Source organism: Miniopterus natalensis, chromosome 19 (genome assembly GCF_054644295.1).
Source record: "Miniopterus natalensis isolate mMinNat1 chromosome 19, mMinNat1.hap1, whole genome shotgun sequence".
Lineage (NCBI taxonomy): Eukaryota > Metazoa > Chordata > Mammalia > Chiroptera > Miniopteridae > Miniopterus > Miniopterus natalensis.
This window is the reverse complement of record NC_142099.1, coordinates 8,829,282-8,847,848: the sequence shown is the minus strand read 5'-3', so window position 1 is coordinate 8,847,848 and position 18,567 is coordinate 8,829,282. Positions and strand designations below refer to the sequence as shown.

The window sequence follows — 18,567 nt, the reverse complement described above, 5'->3', positions numbered from 1 at the left end:
TTTATAAAAGTCTTTCCTTCATCTGAGGTTCATGGCACTAATTTAATCCATTTCTGTAACTCTACACTGACCCCAAGGCCGTCCTCCACACTTGCCAAGGATGATATTGGAACCCCCTTGTCACCTCCTTTCCTCTTTCCCCACCATTCTATGTGTCACCCCTAATTATCTGAAGTTTTCCCAATTCCCACAGTCTCACGCCACTATAGGGACCTGTTTGCAGTTGCCCCTTCCTCTTAAATGCCCCGCAAACTTCCACTCATCCCTCAGTGTCATCTCCCCTGTGCCCCCTTCTTGGGGTCCTCAGGGTGTGACGCTTTCTCTACACTTCCATAAGACGGGCATGTGATCTTGGGGGACAGTAATCCCACTTTATTATACTCCTCCAAGTCTCACCCCCAAGTTCCAGACACGCAGCCTTGTATGCAGTAGGAATCAGTAAATGTTTGCTGCTTTAACAGTAAGGCTTCGAGAAAAGGCTCCACGTTTCTTTCATAGCACTCTGCCGTCGAGGAGGAAATCACTCTGCCTAAAGAGAAGTTTCCGCTTGCCAGCTCTATCTTTACTCACATCACCTCGGTCCAACAGTGCCATTTTATTTAACGTTGTTTTCATTTATGACTCATTCAGATTATAAACTGCTGAGGTCAAGGAACTGTTCTTTTGTGATTTACGTGTCTAATGAAATGTCTAACATCGACCACTTCTCCAAGAATGATTCACTGGGCCAGGAAATGGAAAGAACTCAAAATCCGAATTCCCTCACCTGCCATCTTCACAAGCACTTCGTTTCAATGCGGTTGGACCCTGTGCCGTATTCAAGTTAAACCAACGTGGCCCTGCCCACCCACGGGGGCACGTCCTGCCCTGATGTGGACGCCACAGAGAAACACCGAAGGCTTCTGGGCCGTCATCCCGCCTCCGCATCTCACACGCAGGTCACACAGCTGGGAAGAGGGCAGACGCCGCACTGCCTCTCTAGCATCAAGTGACGGCGGGACGGATACCACGGAAATGCATTTATACCGCGTGTGCGCAAGCCAAGGTGCTCCCGAGTTACCCCACATCCGGGGTTGCAGACCCTTTTCTCAAGGCAGCTTTTGGCGTGGCGGCTGGAGTGCAGACAAGGACGACAGTCCACTGAATGTGGAAAGACGCTTGACCTGGCTGTGCGCAGAGCTAGATGCCCTCCCGGCTCCCGTCCAGGCCGACCTGGGTGGTCGCAACATCAAGAGCCCGCAGGAAGCAGCAGCAGCCACTGTCACTATGGAGCCCCGACTCCATTCCAAGCACGACGTGAAGACCCTTCACGTGTGTCACCACGTTAACCTGAACCACAAACTGGGAGGCAGCAAAGAGCTGTGGCGAAGGTTCAAAGACGGGAAGTGTGACTCATCCGAGAGACGTACGGGAAAGGCGGTGGGAAGGCCACAGCCCTGCGTTCAGATCTGCCACTTCTGAGCTCGGTGGGCACGGGATTAACCTCTTTAAATCTCTGCCTCCTCGGGTGTGAAATGGAAAATGTGAATAGTAGCTCACAAATATGTGCATGTGTATATGTGTGTGGACACATGCATGCAGGTAACACATATATAGCAGGCCCCAGTCTAAGTACTTATGTGTATATTTTAACTCAGTCCTCAAAGCAACATTATGAGGTAGTGACCGTTAATGTCCCCATTTTTACAGGTGAGGCACCAGAGAGGTGAAGTAACTTGTTCAAAGTTACACAGCAAGTGAATGGCAGAGCCAGGACTTGAACAGTCTGGCTCCAGACCTCGGGCTCTTCACCGCAGAGACTGTGCCTGTTCCCCGAGGCCCATCATGCACATCCCTGGTCTGTGTAGCCTCTCCTACTAACAGAGAACGCTTCCTTTCCGCTCACCCAGCCTGTCGCACCTCTACTTCTTAGTCAACAAACATTCGTAGACATCCTACTCCCCGCCAGGTGCCCTGCACTCTAAGGACTATTCCTGAACACGGCCTTGAACTCTGGTTATAGGTCTTACGGACCTTCTTCATAGGGTCGGGCACTGCTTGCCGTATTCAAACGTGTGCTATGCATGCAACGCCTCGCACATAAAGATACTCCCATGCTTGCTGAATCGGACTAGATTTAATATTTTGCATAAAAACGCTCACTTCGGGCAGATGCATCCCACTACTGATTACCACTGTATTCTGCTTGATCTCATCAAGAAATCAGCTAAGAATGCAATGGTGGTTCTGTTTAAAATGCTTATCTGTTCAAGATGCACCCTGAAGAATTTAATGGTAGAATGACATGACGTCTGGGATGTGCTTGAAATCCTCCCTGAAGGAAAAAAAGTAAATGTGTGTGTGTCTGGGGCAGGGAAGAGAGATGAAATAAGACTGGCAAAATATTGATAATCACTGAAGCTGGTGGTTCTTCCCGCTTTTGTGCGAAGTTCTTAATCTTATTTCAACTGCACCACTGTCACTAAGCCCTCTCGCCGACACTGGAGCCTGAGAGTGACGTCACTAACGTTCCAACAAGCAAGGGCCCGCTCACTCCTCTGGTTCCCTGGACGGCGTCTGCTCATCTACAGACCAGGATGGCCCTCAAGTGAAAGACTATGGTTTTTGCATACGGGTCATGAAACTCCTTTGTGATACCTTTCAAAGCAATGAAAACTATTGGAATCATTGGCAGATGTTTTGTGCCTACTGTCTGTATACAGGGACCTAACTGCAGGTTTTCCAACAGATTACCTCTGTGCACCTCACAATTCTATAAGGAAGGTATTATTATTCCCATTTGACAACGACAATGATGACATTTATCGAGGACTTTCTATAGGCCAGGCACCCACCATGCCATACACTTTCCTCACAGTCTCACTTAATCTTCAAAACAACTTATGAGATAGATACTCTTTTCATGTACAGTTCCTAAAGAGAAAACAAAAACAAACACCAAAGACAGGGTACAGATGATGTCTTGAGGAATTGTGCACCTGAAACTTGTATCACCCCAATAAATTCAATAAAAACAAAAAACACCACAGCCCAGAGGAGTTAAATTTGAAGACTACAGTCTTGCACAATACATGTGAGCAGAACTCCAGGCAAGGCTCTGGCTCCATGGCCCTCCCCCTAGGACCAAACTACACAACCTTATTACACACCCAGTTAGAGACACTTTCTCAAAGCCCGCTGCATCCCAGGAGACGAGAGTGATGATAAGAGCCCAGGCACTAATCCCGGACCCTGTACAAGGCCATGTTCTAATACCCCCTTTGAAGCGTAGTGAACTGGGCACAGCTAATTAGATGAACAGGATGCATGCTCAAGCCAGAGGAAACGGCGGTGCCCTCATCTCTGCTGATGCAGTTTTATTATCTTGAATCGGGCAGGTACCTTAGAGGCAGCTGAGCAAGTTGATTAATTGTTAAAGAGCTGCCACTATCACATTTGCCTAGAACAATTAAATAGTCTCTAACATTTAAACTGAGGCAATCAATAAGGAGCTCTTGTTTTGGAGGGGCACCTGACCCCTCTGTAGTAAAACCATTAATATGAGGTTGTGTTCAGATTTAGCCACATCAGAGCAATGAAGACAACAGCATTTCAATGGGACAGCTATGCCCCCCCCAAAAGTAACACTCACGTGGTTTCCCTCTGTTCATCTTCACTCAAGTGCTCCCAGAGAAGGACCAGTAAGTTACCACATTTGGAGGTGGGGGCAGGAAAGGGGCTGGGTGTGTCCAGCTCAACCCCCTCTTCTTGGGAGGGGTGCTTCCAGGACACACACATTCCTGGTTCCTCCATGTGCTAAGACAGACTCCTATGTCTTACTTGGTTAAGATCCTGGTGAGGAAGGAAATGTTACACGTCGACACCCCCCCGGCCCACCAACACGAATAAATCATTGCTACCATCACTAATGTGTACTGAGCACTTAAGTACCAGGCACCGTGCTAAACCCTTTTCAACGCATTATGGAAGGAAACTAAGAAAACCAAAGCTTAGAAACCTTACGCGACACACCCAAGATAGCACACCTGGAAGGTGGTGGGGCACAAGTCCAATGCTTACCCACATGCTCTTCTGCCTTCAGATAATCCTGGACAGGCAGCTAGAACAGCCACCTAGAAAAGTCTGCAGATCTGACTCTTATCGCCTATAGATGGCACAGAACGCTGAAGTCTCTACTTAGCAGATTAACAGCTCCACTTAAAAGAAAAATAATTACCTTCCTCGCTGGCAAACTGCTGGAGGAGGGGACGGTCCTCTCGTGGGGAGGAATACAAATCAGAGCTCAACTCCCCTTCGCCCCTGCTCTTCTGTGTGAAGCCGGTGGAAGCCTCTCCAATTAACACCACGCAAGTCTGGTACTTCGGGCAGGGAGCTCAACCACGAACTGATTAGTATCCAGCTCGTGCCAAAGGCTCATTTAAGACATCGGATAGCAGAGAGAGAGATGGCTTACGAGGCAGATTAACTCGCTATTCCTCCACGTCCTCTATAGTTTTAGCTCTGTACCAAAGGGGACCGACACAAAGCAACACGTGTCCTCCGCAGTAACTCAGCTCCTTGCAGAAACTCCTCCACACACTTCAAGTTTATGCCCTCAGCTCGTACAGAAAGTGGATATAAGAAACCTCCATTTAAACAATCGCTTAGGGCCTTCTGTGAAAGGACAGTTGAAAGCACTGTTATCCAATGCCCCTTAAATAAAAAAAGCACATGATAAATTCAGTGCCAAGAAAAAGTTTGTCTCTCTGCATTTGTTTTCCTTTATCAGAGGAGAACGGTCTAATTGCATTTCTTTGTGTCTCAACTCTTCAAAACATCAGAGGCAAGGTCAATGTTCAAATGCAGTAACTCATTTACCCAACTACCTTGCAATATCTATCCTTTGATTTTTTTTAAAAAAACTCCTTTGGTCTTGATTTTATTTTTGCCTCCTGCTTTAAATTGTAATTCATCTTGTAAGCCAACTTAAATCTTTTTTCCTTGTCAAAAGTAGGACATAAGCCCTAAGTAAAAGAGGCTTTTTCTTACCCTCTCAAAAAAAAAAAAATCATCATGGTCCTTCCAGCTGCTACAAAGGCGCTTGGACTTGCCAGACCCGTTCACATTGCTGCCCTGATCTCTGTCTGGTTAACAGAACAGAACACGAGAAAATTCCAATCAGCTTCAACCCCTCATCGCCTCAGAGCACCAATCCCAAGCAAATAAGGGCAAGAATGGCCCATGCTCTAGAGTTTCAAGAGTGACGCCGATTCCCAAAACTGTTTGCACATACGATAACAATACTTGAGACAGACTCGACCCAGGGCGATCATTCTAAGCCATCCTAAAGATCTCTTTGGAAATAAAAGAAAAAAGCATTAACCACCATGATAGATTCTATTTTCCAAAGACGACTGCAGCAATATTCACCAGCCACATGCCTGTTTGCCACGTGACCTCGCTACTCTCCAGTAAGAGACGGGGTCTCTTTCTCTACCCCCTTGAACTTGAGCAGATTCTGTGATTGCTTTGACCAATAGGAAACAGTGGAAGTGTCACTGTGTCCATCCAGGGGACGGCTTTTAACTGGCTGGCCACTTCCACTTCCTCCACTTGGAAGCCACCCACCACGTAAGGAGTATGACCGCCCTGAGAAGACTGTGCTATGAGAAGCCCAAGCCACATGAAAATGGCCTGGAGGATAAGAGGCCATGTGGGGACAGAGAGAGAGGCCCGGGAGCATGGTGACATGTGCATGAGAAAGCCATCTGGAGGGGAATCCCCAGTCCCAGCCGTCCCAGCTGTTGCCACGTGCATCTGAGATGAATCCCCTTGAGTCCATCCTAATTCCTGACCCTCATAATCATAAGCAAAATAAAAGTCAATGGTTTTCGGAGTGGGATAGGGCAGCAGCTCACTCACAAGGTTGTTGCAGGGATTAACCACTTACTGCACGTAAAGCCCTTGGCTGGTGCCTGGCACACAGTAGGTGTTCAATAAATGATAACTGTTATTTTGAATACGTCAAGTAGCAAAATTGAGAGTTTTGTGTAACAACTTCTTAGAGAACCAACTTTCTCAAGAACTCTTTTGTGACAACATTCCATAGTCACACAACATAAGGTGACCTATGCAAACAGAGTCCTTGGCAGGGCATGTCTTCCTGTCTTTTTAGGCACCTCTCAATTACCTCCACTAGGCACCAAGTTGCTCATGGCATCATATCCGCATACATTCACAGACACATTGTACATCTAGAGAGAACCGCATGTCAGGCCAGGCCCACGGGTTTCTGGGCAGATAATTCAACTGGGAGGTCCTGGAGAAAGGTCTGCGGCTGTACTCATGCCAGATGTACCTCCTGACTAGTGCCCAAGCAGCTGTGATGGTGTGAGTCACAGGCACAGGGAAGGGGGAGATTTACGAGGGAGAAAGTAGTAGAATGCCATTGGTTTACACCATCTACTCCCAGTAGGTTTTCCAGGTGCAAATGTCTCTGAAAACTCTGAGCTTAACATCATTGCTTTCTTTGCAATTCTTAGTTTCCTACACATATTTCAGCACTGCCCACGTGCCCAGCTCTGGTTGATCTAGCCAGCCAGCCAGCGTTTACTGAGCGCCCACTGCGTGCGCGGCACTGTGCAAGGTGTGGGGTCCTGCGCACCTCGGCGCCAGCCAGGGGAAAGCACGCAGTTGACATCCGCAACAATGGTGCTGGCACTTTGCAGAAAAACAAACGACTAACTGGATCCTTAGGACAATCACTGAACCTTTTCCCAAAATTCAGTCTCTTTATTTCTTCTCACTTTGGAGAACACAGATACCAACAAATCCCTTCCAGTCAAAAGAGCCCATTCCCTCCCAGAGCTCCCCTCCAGTTCTCTGCCAGGTATGCCCGGATCAATGCACGAGGTCTTCAAAGAGGTCCTCAAATCGGAGGGCAGGCAGCACTTCCTAAAAAAACCCCGCTTAAGGTGTGACTCTGAGCTGGAGGGGGAGGGGAGGAGAGTCGGCGCTGGGATCTGACAGCACCACACAATGCACAGATCAGCGCTGATAGACAAATTCAGCTCCAGAGATGAAAAATCTTCTCCTGGTGCTGACAACATCTGTTTTATTTTGAAGGTTGCTAAGGAGAGTTCTAGCTGGGCCAACATTGTTCCAGTACAGTACTTCAGAGAGCGCCTCTTGCGTGGGGTTCGGAAGGCAAGAATAAAAGCCTGCCAGATAAGCCCTGTTCCTTTCACTTCCCAGATATCAAAGGATCACTTTGCGACCAGGGATGACGAACGCCCTGCCTAGTCTTGCTCTGAACTGGATGTACCTTCTGCTTACTCTCTTATTACTCACTCTCTCCCTGCCCCCTCTGTCCCCACGTGCCAACTCCCCGTCTTTGCCAAATACAGGCTTATTTGGAAGAAAGAGATTCACGAACCCATGAGAAGATTTCAACGCAGAGGTGAGGAGGAGCCAAGTAGGAGTTGGGGGTCCTGGCAGGGGGGTGTTTAGCATCAGACAAAGGTGGAAATGATTTTCCTGGCCTTTAAAGATATTTTACCCTAATAACCAAAGCCATGCCAAATGCCTCCAACAGGGCTCAGAACAGTCATAGGACGGCAGGGAGCTCAAGCTCAGGACAGGGGAGAGTCTGCCCGGCAGCCTGTTTCCATCTTTGTGATAGTGGACACTCGACCCCATCCTGCCTAAGTTTACTTGTAACTAATTTCAGGACAGTAGGAAAAAGAAGGAAAAGCCAGTCTTGCAGGGCAAGCATTTAGGACAGTAAGAGGCGGGAAAGATACAATGGTAAAAAAGGAAGGACATGGCAATGAACTTCACATATATGACAAGCTGTTATAAATGAGTGGCAAGGTGGTCAACGGCTGACCACTCGGCCCCTCCAGTGAATGGCACCTGAGAGCCCACCAGGGGAGCTGGGGGAGCAGGTATACCATTTAACTGGTATATCTGCAAATAAAATCATTTGGTGATTCTAGGGCATTCAGTGAAAAAAAAAAAAGTTCCATTAACTGCAGGAATTCTCTCTCCTTCTGCACTGGGCTTTAGAGAGCACCAGCTCCTGCCAGAGCACCTAGGAGTCTAGGAAGGGACAGGAAGACCAGTCCCCCTGCACAGCGATCCATTTCAAAGGGCCATTCAGCAGGGCTGGACCCTGCAAATCTCGAAAACAAAAGGAAACTCTATCCTCTCAAATGAGGGTATTGAGACAACTGAGGCCACATTATCTAAACATTGCCCTTGTCTGCCAGATTCTATTCCAGACAGTTTTGCCGTCACCCCCAGCTTGGGATCTATCCAGGCTAAAGTACGCTTGTTCTGATACCGAGAACGCCTAACACGAAACACACAGTGCTCTGACTCCTCCTGACTTTCCCGAGGAGGGGTTAAGCCAGGGAGGCTAAGAGCCATCCTCCAAGCCACTCACCGAGCCAGGTCACATCCACAGCGGCTGGGGCAGACACGGCTTCTGCCACCTTGTGCCAGCTCCTGTTGTGCCCCGGTACCCAGAGCGCCACGTGGCATGTATAGTAGCCAGAGTTTTCTTTGCTAACATCTCGGACCAGTAAATGGTAGGAGCGTGCATCCATGTGACTCAAAGCGACGTGAGGAGAGCTGTGCACCAGGGAATCCCGGTCCAGCCGTGCCAACACGTGGAGGCTGGGCACAGTGCTGTCGGGCATCGTGCTGAAGTACCATGTCACCTCGGGTCGGACATCATCCGCTCGGTCTGTTGTGATGTTGCAGCTCAGGTCCAGCTCCTTCCCTTCGGCCACAGACACATTCCTGCCCACGGCAGCTCGCAGGACTTGAAAATGAAAAGCAAAATACATCTTGATAATCTGGATAATGTTTGTCCCTCCCCCCCCCCCAGTAGAGCATCTCCTTTTAGGCTTTTATTTATGGCATTAAAATTAGAAGGCTTTGTACAGTTGTAAATGCTTGAGAAATATTTATTAAATAAACTCATTTAATAAACGCATACCACATTTCCTTTTAATTCAAAAAAAATGTATATACACTTACTATATGCCAGACACTGTTCTAAGTGCTTTATAAATATTAATCTTCAAAGCAACCCTATGAGGTAGGTACTATTATTATCTCCATTTTACTGATAAGGAAACTGAAGAACAGAGAAGTTAAGTAACTTGCTCAAGGTCACACAGCTAGTATGTGGCAGACCCGGAGTTCAAATCCAGGCTACCTGCCTCTAGGAACTCTGCTCGTAACTGAAAAGAAGTCTGCTGAACATCCCAAAACTAAACTTATACTTTCTCTATGTGCATGATAAGATGGGGGTGATTTTACAGAGAAATGACAGTTCCGTTCTGACTGGTACCTATTATTAGTTGGGGGCTGGGCATGGGGGTTGGCAGAAGGCAAGGATGAAACCATCTTTTGAGTAAAAGAGGGGAAAGTCCTAAACAGAAGGCCCGGGAAAGTGAAACCTGACCACGTGCCTTATGAGTCAGGCCTTCAGAATGCAACATACGTAGAGCATCATTTACTCCATTAGACAGACTACCTTAAAGTTGAGCACAAAGCATATATTTTCAAACCAAAACAACGGTTTTTGGGTTACCCAAGCCGCTGCCCTCTCTCATTAGTGTGGGCGATGAAAGGCAGATTATATTTAGGGGAGACGCTGACGGACTTGGTGCCACGGTCTCGAGGCAGATCTGGTTTCAGCATTCCCCCGTCGCAGCTTTTTACATGGAAACATTTCACTTTATTTAGGGGGCTTTGAAAAAGAAGTTGAACATCTGTAATCAGACTAGAAAAACATTCAACTCGTGGTAACGCTGTGGGAACAGCTGCTGAGATGATCCACAGCCAACATCTCCCGGTGGAGACTCAAGTGCAGGCACAGTCCTGGTCTTACAGCAAGAGTCCCTCAGCTTGAGCGGCTGTCCGAAGGACGCTCAGTGACAAAGGCAGGTGACAGTTCAGACAAGACCAGCCCCAAAGCCCACGCCCTCTGGAGCAAACTGGTTTCACATGAATATTACCAAAGCCCGACAACACTGCAAACAAGTGTTTCAGGCCAAGTTCAAGACCCCCCTTGATGAAGACAGAAACTGAGGTGGGCACAGTAATTAGAAAAAGGAGTTTCAAAGTCTCATTTCTCACCCCCACCTACCCTCCAAATTCCTCCTCCTGAGGTTGACCCTTTTAAAGGGGACAAAGGTAATTTGAGGATGTCTTTTGAGAGGAGTCAGTATGGACACAATTGCCCTGAGTCTGTGCTGCAGTTTGAACCACCCCACGTACAACGACTGTGGTCAGAGACCCTGGAATACCACCGGAGTCCCTGTGAGCCGGCCACCCGCCGCAGGAGGCAGAGGCTCAGGAGGGAGCCAGGAGGGAGAGGAAGTGGTCAGTACACAGCTACCGGCTGTCCATACGGCGTAAACAGTCTTAGGTTTAAGGAGTATTGGGAGAAATGTCTGTCATTTTCTCTGCAAGCGGCTAAATATCTTGTCATACCACTAACGATCGTTCCCACATGTTCTGGATTTGGGGGAGGGTCACTCCTGGGACACAGGGAGCAGGCTGAAGCAAAGAAAGAAGTAGTTCTAAGGACAAGCAACGCAAGAGGGGAGCCCAGACGAAGAAAGCCTACCTCGGTTTCAGGCTTTCTCCTGTTCGATTAACTGAATCCGTAATAGACACCAAGGTCTGCATCAACCAGGCCACGCGTGACACGGGGGGAAATACCACCACACAGGTAACACAGCCCCACTGTTTAAGTAGCTCCGGGCTGTTTATCACAACAATGCAGTAGGAATGGTTAAGATGGCTATGGAACAGTGCAGGTGCTGAGAACAAAAGAGCAGTGCTCTGTCTAGTGCGGGGCTCTTAACCTGGGGCCCACAGGGTCCACGACAGACGAATGAAAAAAACATTTCTATTTTTACTCATCTCTACCTGAAATATAGCATCTCTGCTCATTATGAGACTCAGCGGCAAACCAGTGTAGTAGTATCTGTCCCTGGGATTTTGCCCCAATAAAAGTCACAGATGTTTTTACATCCCATTACAATTGTTGCAGATATCTTAAAATAGTTGGTAGGCCTGCCACTATATCTTATTATTTAATGCACTGATAAAGCAAAGTATTGCTATATAACAAATTTGTCTTTAAAATATTTTGGCAACTACTTCAATATCATTGTTTTCCTTTGTCATCCTGTGCATCTTATGCATTTAACACGTTAATTCTGAGGAAGGTCCGTGGGGTTCAAAAGAGTGTCAAAGCAGCTCAGGACACAAAAAGGTTCTCCACCCCCAGGCCCAGGTGAGAGCCCAATGCTACTACCTGCCTGATACGTTCAGGTCTTATAACTAGGTATTATAGGTTTGTGGCTTGTTTGAAATAAAAAATACCTTTACAATGGAAATTCCGGCATAAAAAGAAAACTTGCTGCAAATCTGAAATTCTTAACCCCAGTTGTTTGGTGCAAGCTGAATAGCTGAGGTTCCTTAAGACAGATTCTAAGCAGATTACTTCCAAAAAGGAAGGTGACCCAAGTCCAGTGGAACCAAGACTGACCATGATGGGCAGCTCCTCTCCGTGGCAAGAGCACCTCCCACATCAATGACCACAGTCACTAAGACCTCAGTCCCGCTTTTACCAAATCCAGCTCTTGTGTGGTGGTATAAATGCAGCGAAATGCTCAGGACAATGCCGTCTGCCGAGGAAAAATACTCCCCATGTGGACTGTTTCCTGCTTCCCTTCCCATCTGAGGCTCAGAGCGGCCACACACTCACATTCACACTCAGGAAGTGAGTTTGGCCAAGGTCTTCTCAGTTTACAAAACAGGAGGCAGCAGCTACGGCAACCAAGTACTCTGAGATCCGAAGATGTCAGGCTCCCAGAAAACCAAGTGCATCCACCCACCCACAGCAACAAGATCATGCTGAGAAGGTCTCTGCACAGTCTCTGCCGAAGCCCACACTCCATGGGGCCTGGAAGGTTCCTCGGGCAACTCCCACCCTAGGGCCCAGGACACAGCTGATCATCTGGTAGATTCTTTATTGCCGCTTGTGGGACATGGAATCAATAATGGCTTGTTTTTCTTTCTCATTTGTTTTTCTTTTATTTTTATGAGTTTTCTAAAATGTATTTTGTTTTTTACTAACTTCCTCTCTAGTAGAATTAAAAGTTGTGTGTGTTTTTGTTTTGTTTGTTTAAGCTGGTTCACAGATGACAAGACAGAGAACTTCTTGCCTAGAGACTCCGAGGCTAGATGCTCCTTGGGGGGTGTACTACAGGAACTAAGACAAGGCCCAGCCCTGGAGAACTCCTCACCTAGAAGGGGATGGGGCACCTGAGGGGACCTGAGAGGCAGGCCTAGAGGAGCACGTTAGACCAGAGGTTTTGAAGTGAGCCAGACACATCCCCAACAGCTATGGGGAACTGCAGATCCAAAGGGGGAACACCAAACAGGATAAAGCCAAGGGGGCTGGTGGGAGCAGCTCCACCCCTCAGGACACAAGGCCAGGCCTCGTTCTTGCACCTAAAGGGACCTGTCTTTCAGTCAAAACACTGTCTCAGTATCATGGGTAACATGCTTCCCGTGGGTATGAATCGAGATGAAAAGTGGCCACAAAGCAAAACTATGGACATAAAGCACAAAACAAATGAGCCCTCCTCAACTGCCAACACCGCCCTCCTCCCTTCCCTCTCAACCCCAGGCCTCCCGTGAGAAGCAGAAATCTTGTCAGAAGGGGATGGGGTGCCCCCCCCAGTTCTCACACCATCATTGGTCAGAAAAATAAAGTCTAAAATACCCATTTCCAGAAGCTCACCTGTTGGCTGGATCGCCACAGTGGCCACATCCACGGCTTTTTCTTGGATTTCTTGCCAGCTGCCCTGCTCTTCGATCCACTCACTGACGACGCACCTGTAGGTGCCCTGGTCGGTGGCCAGGGCTCGGGCCACGGAGAGGCGATAGCCGTCGTTCCCCACGGTGTCCAGGCGCACGTCCCCGCCGTGGTAGCGCTGCTCGTAGCCGGGGCCCGGGCGCAGCCGGCCCTCGTGGGTCAGGGCGAGGACGCTCTGCCGGGTGGAGCCGTGCCGCAGCTCCCACAGCAGCGCCAGGTGAGTGTGCAGCGGCGACGCAGTGGCGGCCGCGCAGCGCAGCTCGAAGGGCTCTCCCAGGTGCAGGCTCAGGCCCAGGCCCAGGCCCGGGGAGGGCCGAGGGCTGGCGGCCACGTGCAGGGCGTCAGCCAGCACTGGAGGTGGGGAGGGACAGACCATCAGCAGAGCACCTAAGCCCCCTCCCAGCAAGCACCAGACACCTTTCTGGCCGTGAGCCATGAGCCGGGCTGTGACCAAGAACAACTCTCCCCGCCCCCTTCCCTGTTCTAATGTCCAGATGGGCACATTTTCCCATTTTGATTCATCTATAATCTTAATTGACTTTCTGACTTGAAAATGAAAAATAAGAAGAGGGCCCTAATAAGACTCCCTGGTAGAACTGGGGTTTGGGGGTGAAAACTCCCTTTTTGGAGTTGGGCCTTGGGGACATGCTTCTGCCACCCTTAAGCCACCCTTTACCCCTCTGTGCCTCAGTTTCCTCATTTCTGAAAAGAGGTGACAAGTGGACCTATCTCAGGAAGCTGACAGGAAAGTGCCCAGGACAAAGCTGGCACTCAACAATCACAATACAGCTACCGCTAAGGCTGTCCAACACTCCCTTGTTAGGATCCAGGGCTCGAGTAGGGAGCCTGAAGGCCCTTCCGAGAGTTAAAGCAGCGTGATCCACAGGGGGAAGCTTGGCATGAGTTCCCTGTGCCTTGTAGCCTGGGAAGTGCCTACAAGTGACCAGAGTAAGCAGAGTTCTGTGGGTGGGGAGCCCGTCAAGGAAAACAGAAGCCTCAGCTCTGTGCTGAAGGCCAGGCGGACTCTGGACCATGCATGGCAGCCATCAGGGGCTCCACCTGGGCACCAACCAGCCTCTTTCATGGGCCATCCATCTGCTTTCAATTACAAGGGGAAACAAGAGTGCATCTGACCTAAAGGAGGTGCAGCATGTGGGTGCTGATTATAAAAGCAATGCATTAGTTAACTGCAATGCAGGAATGTCTTATGGGACTTTCTTCTAAAAAAACATGTTTAGGATTTTCTATAGAAATAAGGAAGAGGTAGATTTGATGTTTTAATACCTACATAACGGACAGGGCTATTCTATCCCTTCATGAGTTAAATGAGGGTGCAGGATCTGAGATAGGGTGGGGTCCTACAAATCGTTACTGTGGGAATCAACCCCCTCGTTTTATGTCATCATGTACATCTTCTACTTTGTTACACGCACTCCTATCCTGATATCAATTCTTTTTGGAACAAGGCAGGGTACAAAATAAATGCATAATTAAGTGATAAAAATAACAACAATAATGTTTCTATCTGGCTAGCCCCAAATTAAAATTTTGTTCTTGCTCATTTACTGATTAGCTGTGGGATTTTAAGGAAGTAATTAACCTCTGCTCTCCCATTTCCTCATGTGTAAACTAAGGAAATATCCTGCCCTACCTTCCTGGCTGAATTCAGAGAACTGAATGTGTGAGTAAATCTAACAGGACTTGGAAAATGGAGAAAAAAACAAAACAAAAACAATGCCGATATGGAAGGTGTGATGACTTGCACAGCGAGGCCAATCAGCTAGCGGTGCCCATCATAAACACTCTTCCTCTACCTATAGCTCACACAACTTCGAGAACTAACAGGTACTTCAGGGCGCACAGGAGGACATGAGCTCTGAAGTATCTGTAATTCCCATAAAGCCAAACATTATCATCTTGACCGTCACCTTCTCATCGCAAACCTCCACTGAATGCTTCTATGGCACTATTTCCCTGTCCTCAGTGCCTTTAAGAAAGGCCCTGTTGCAGAGGAGGAAGCTGGTGATGTCACGTGTCCATGGCCACACAGCTGGCAAGTGGCAGAGCCAGTCATTGACTCACTGAGAGCAGGAGACCTGGCTCAGAGCTGGGCTCCCTACCCCCACGCCCTGTCGCCTCCAACTCACCAGCCAGGGGATGGCTCAGGATCAAAGTAAAGAGAAAGGACCCTCAGGGCCACCTGGCCCATCCCCTGCCTTTAATTAGATAAGCTGCTATTAATCATCAGAGGAGGAAGCAGGGCCGCAGAGGCGTTAAGTTTCTTGACAAAGTTCCCCACAGCCAAGTGGCAGGGGAAAGCCCGGCCCCTGGCACGGCGACCCCCATGAGGATGTACCTTTCACTTGCACAGTATCCTCGTAGTTGCCCTGCACGGTGGCATCCGTGCTGGGGGTGGAACACTTGTAGTGGCCTTGGTCCGAGGGCTGGACGTTCTTTATATGGAGCTCCACGGCGTCATTGGCGGTTCGCCTCAGGAGGATCTCCCCCCGCTGCAGGCGCTCCCGGTACAGCTGGGCCGGGAAGCCCACCTCCCAGGTGCTGGCCAGCTCCACGAAGCTGCTCCCCGAAGGCGAGAAGCTCCAGTCAAAGTTTTGCTCGCTGGGGCCGTCGTAATCGCTGACGTTGCAGGGGATGACCAGCTCGGTGCCCACCACTCGCACCAGGCTCCCGGCGGGGACTCTCACCACGCGCCCTCGACAGACAGCTGCAATGACAAGAGAAGAAAGGCAGGTCTTGAATCAGGCCAGGTCTTCCCTGGACAAATGTAGCCAACCTGTGGGTGCTCCTGTCTGCAGGCACATGGCAGAGATCTGAGCAGCCAGGGGAAATGGTATCCAGCCTGTGTCTGGGCAGAAGGAGGTCATCCCTGGACCCATGAGCCAGGATGACACCCAAAACTAGTGCCTCTCACTCAACAGCTCCCTAGGATTGTCAGGGAGGGACGACAAGTATTTAAAGTAGTCTAACCATAAACCTGAATAGTGTCTTCCCTCCCATTACTATTTAACATACCATTGCCACTCACTGGGATGTAGAAATAGTTTAGGTTTGGTGAGAAAGGAAAGGACACAGCTAATCAAGTATTTACACTTCTGTGCACCCTGTACCAGCCCTTGTCCCTGGAGACCATTCTCTGGGGCTCCTGAGACTGATTTACATTGATGGATGTCAAATTTTTAAATCCCACACCAGCCTACTGATAAAATGATTTAACTCTGATTATCTGACATTGCCTATAAATTAATTTTAAAATATGACGACTCTACCTAGTATTAATTTTCTATTTTCTGTATTAATTTTCTATTTTCTGGCTCATTTCCTTCTCCCTACTCTTCAGCCCAATTTAAATTCAGAATGATAGGAAAACACAAAGGGAGAGTGCACCTCATCTGGCTGGCTGCTGGGCTGGGTGTCGTTAGGAATGCAGCCACTTTGGCCTGGGACAAGCCCGTGGACAAAGTGAAGAGTTCACGGGCATTCCTGTGCAACCTTCGAAACATCTTCACTGCGATGAAACTCGGCGCAATTCCACAGTGCGTTTACTACCCGCGTTTAGCGCTGCAAGCCAGACCAAATGAACATGCATTACTCTTTCTTGGTGTCCTATGAATAAGATACGCTGCAGAAAGCATGGACTCTGAAATCAAGGAGACCCAAGTTCAAATCTGGGAGACCTCAGCGTGGCCGTCCAGCTACTAAATGGGGCAAGAAGGATTCAATGAGTTCACAAGATGAAAGGCCTGGCTGAGAGCTTGCCACGCAGTAAGAGCTCCGGCTTCTCCGACCATTCTCCCACCCCACAAACCAAATGACATTTTCCGGAAATGCCATATTCTCATGTGCCCCGTGGCCTCTGCTTCTGTGCCTCCGTCAGCTGGAATGCCCTCCCAGCAATCTCTTGGCCTCTTGCAAGAAGCTCCAGCACCGCTTCCTCTGTGAAGCCTTCCCAGCCAGCTCCCCTGGGATGACTCGGGCCCTCCTGCCTCCACGTTCCAGCTCAACCTGCGAAAGTACCTCCAATTCTGGCTGTTATAGTGCCGCTGGGAAAAGTGAAGGAGGTATGAACAGATGCTTAGAAGATCAAATTCTAATCGAGAAAGATACAAACCTGAGCTATGTCTTGTAGGCAGAACTCGGCTGTCCCCTCAGCCATGCAAATCAAGACTCTAAATTCTGGTAACAGAATTTCAACTTACTATAAGCAATCTGGTATTTAGCAGATTTCCTTTAATAGTGTTAAGTAACAGCTAATAATATTTTAAAATAAATATAAATGGCAAAAAAAATAAAGCATATGGCTCTTTTCAAATCATATTTTAAAATAAATATAAATGGTAAAAAAATAAAGCATATGGCTCTTTTCAAATCAAAAAAATATCCGCATAGCCACACACTGCCAATTTTTGTCAAAACTTCTTGTAACAGTTGATCAGTGAGGGGGAAAGAAGAAAAATTTCCTCTGGTTTTCTAAATTCTTCCAGCATTTCAAATTAAGAGTGCCAAACCCGTTGGTCTATGAACTATTATTAATCTAGTTCTTCATAAAATGTCTTTAGCTAAGTAATGATTTAAAATTATGGTTAAATCTGTTTTCAAGGGTCAATATAAGGAACCATCATATGAAAGGCATTTCTGTATCACCCTTAAAAGTAATACTGAGGACACTGCTGTGCTGTTCAATGACACAAAAATCGATATGATAAAATTCCCTTAGGATTAAGTACCAGAAAAAAATACCTGTTGATGGGCCATTGTACAGTCTTTCCTCAGAAGACAAGAACTGTAAGGGTGTGTCTTCCCACTCAAAACAGTTCCCACAGCCCCAGGGTACCTTTGAAATAAGGGGTGTGTGTGTGTGTGTGTGTGTGTGTGTGTGTAGGGTACCTTTGAAATAAGGGGTGTGTGTGTGTGTGTGTGTGTAGGGTACCTTTGAAATAAGGGGTGTGTGTGTGTGTGTGTGTGTGTGTTATCCTCACTCGAGCCAAGGATGTTTTTTCTATTAATTTTAGAGAGAGAGTAAAGGGGAGAGAGAATGATTGATGTGAGAGAGAAACACCAATTGGCCACCTCCCGCACTCACCCCCCACAACCTGGGTATATGCCCTGACCAGGAATCAAACCTACAACCAACTGAGCCACTCGGCCAGGGCAGGGCATTTTTATATCACATTTGCGAAGTGGTATTAAGGCTTTATGCCAAAATATTAGCAATCCCAATTACTAAGTGGTCCAGCACGTGTAACGTCCTGATTAGACCAGACCTTCTTTAATAAGTTTCAGAACCCTCCATTGCCTCTAAACTTCTATTTTAAAAATTACTAAGTCTACAAAAACAAAAACAAAATAACCAACAAAACAAAACCTAATACAATTGTCACTGCTAATTTCATCTCTCTTTTCTCTATCCTAACTTCCAAGTCCTATTTTCCTCAACATATATAAAATTTATGTGTCCTTTTGTACCTTAGCTTTAAGAAGGTCCTGTACTAAATGATGGTCAACTATGGAAACCACCCATAGTTTACATTTCTAATAATTATCTCCTTCCTCTGTCTCTACACCTTCCTCTGCCTTCTCTGCTGTCCTTATACTTTTGATTTTTTACCCTTATTTTAAGGTTTTTATTGCATGTACATGTGTATTTCATTACAAGTTGC

General features: G+C 47.8%; 1 protein-coding gene across 1 annotated transcript in view; it reads right to left on the bottom strand.

Annotated features, from left to right (window-relative positions):
* The window catches only part of PTGFRN (prostaglandin F2 receptor inhibitor), a 52,411-nt gene that overhangs the window by 17,112 nt on the left and 16,732 nt on the right, over nt 1-18,567 (bottom strand). Inside the window, exons 2-4 of the mRNA XM_087828028.1 lie at nt 15,246-15,614; nt 12,815-13,240; nt 8,426-8,806 (exon numbers count right to left, since the gene is read on the bottom strand). Coding sequence (XP_087684154.1) covers nt 8,426-8,806; nt 12,815-13,240; nt 15,246-15,614 — 1,176 coding nt within the window. The remainder of the gene's footprint in view (nt 1-8,425; nt 8,807-12,814; nt 13,241-15,245; nt 15,615-18,567) is intronic.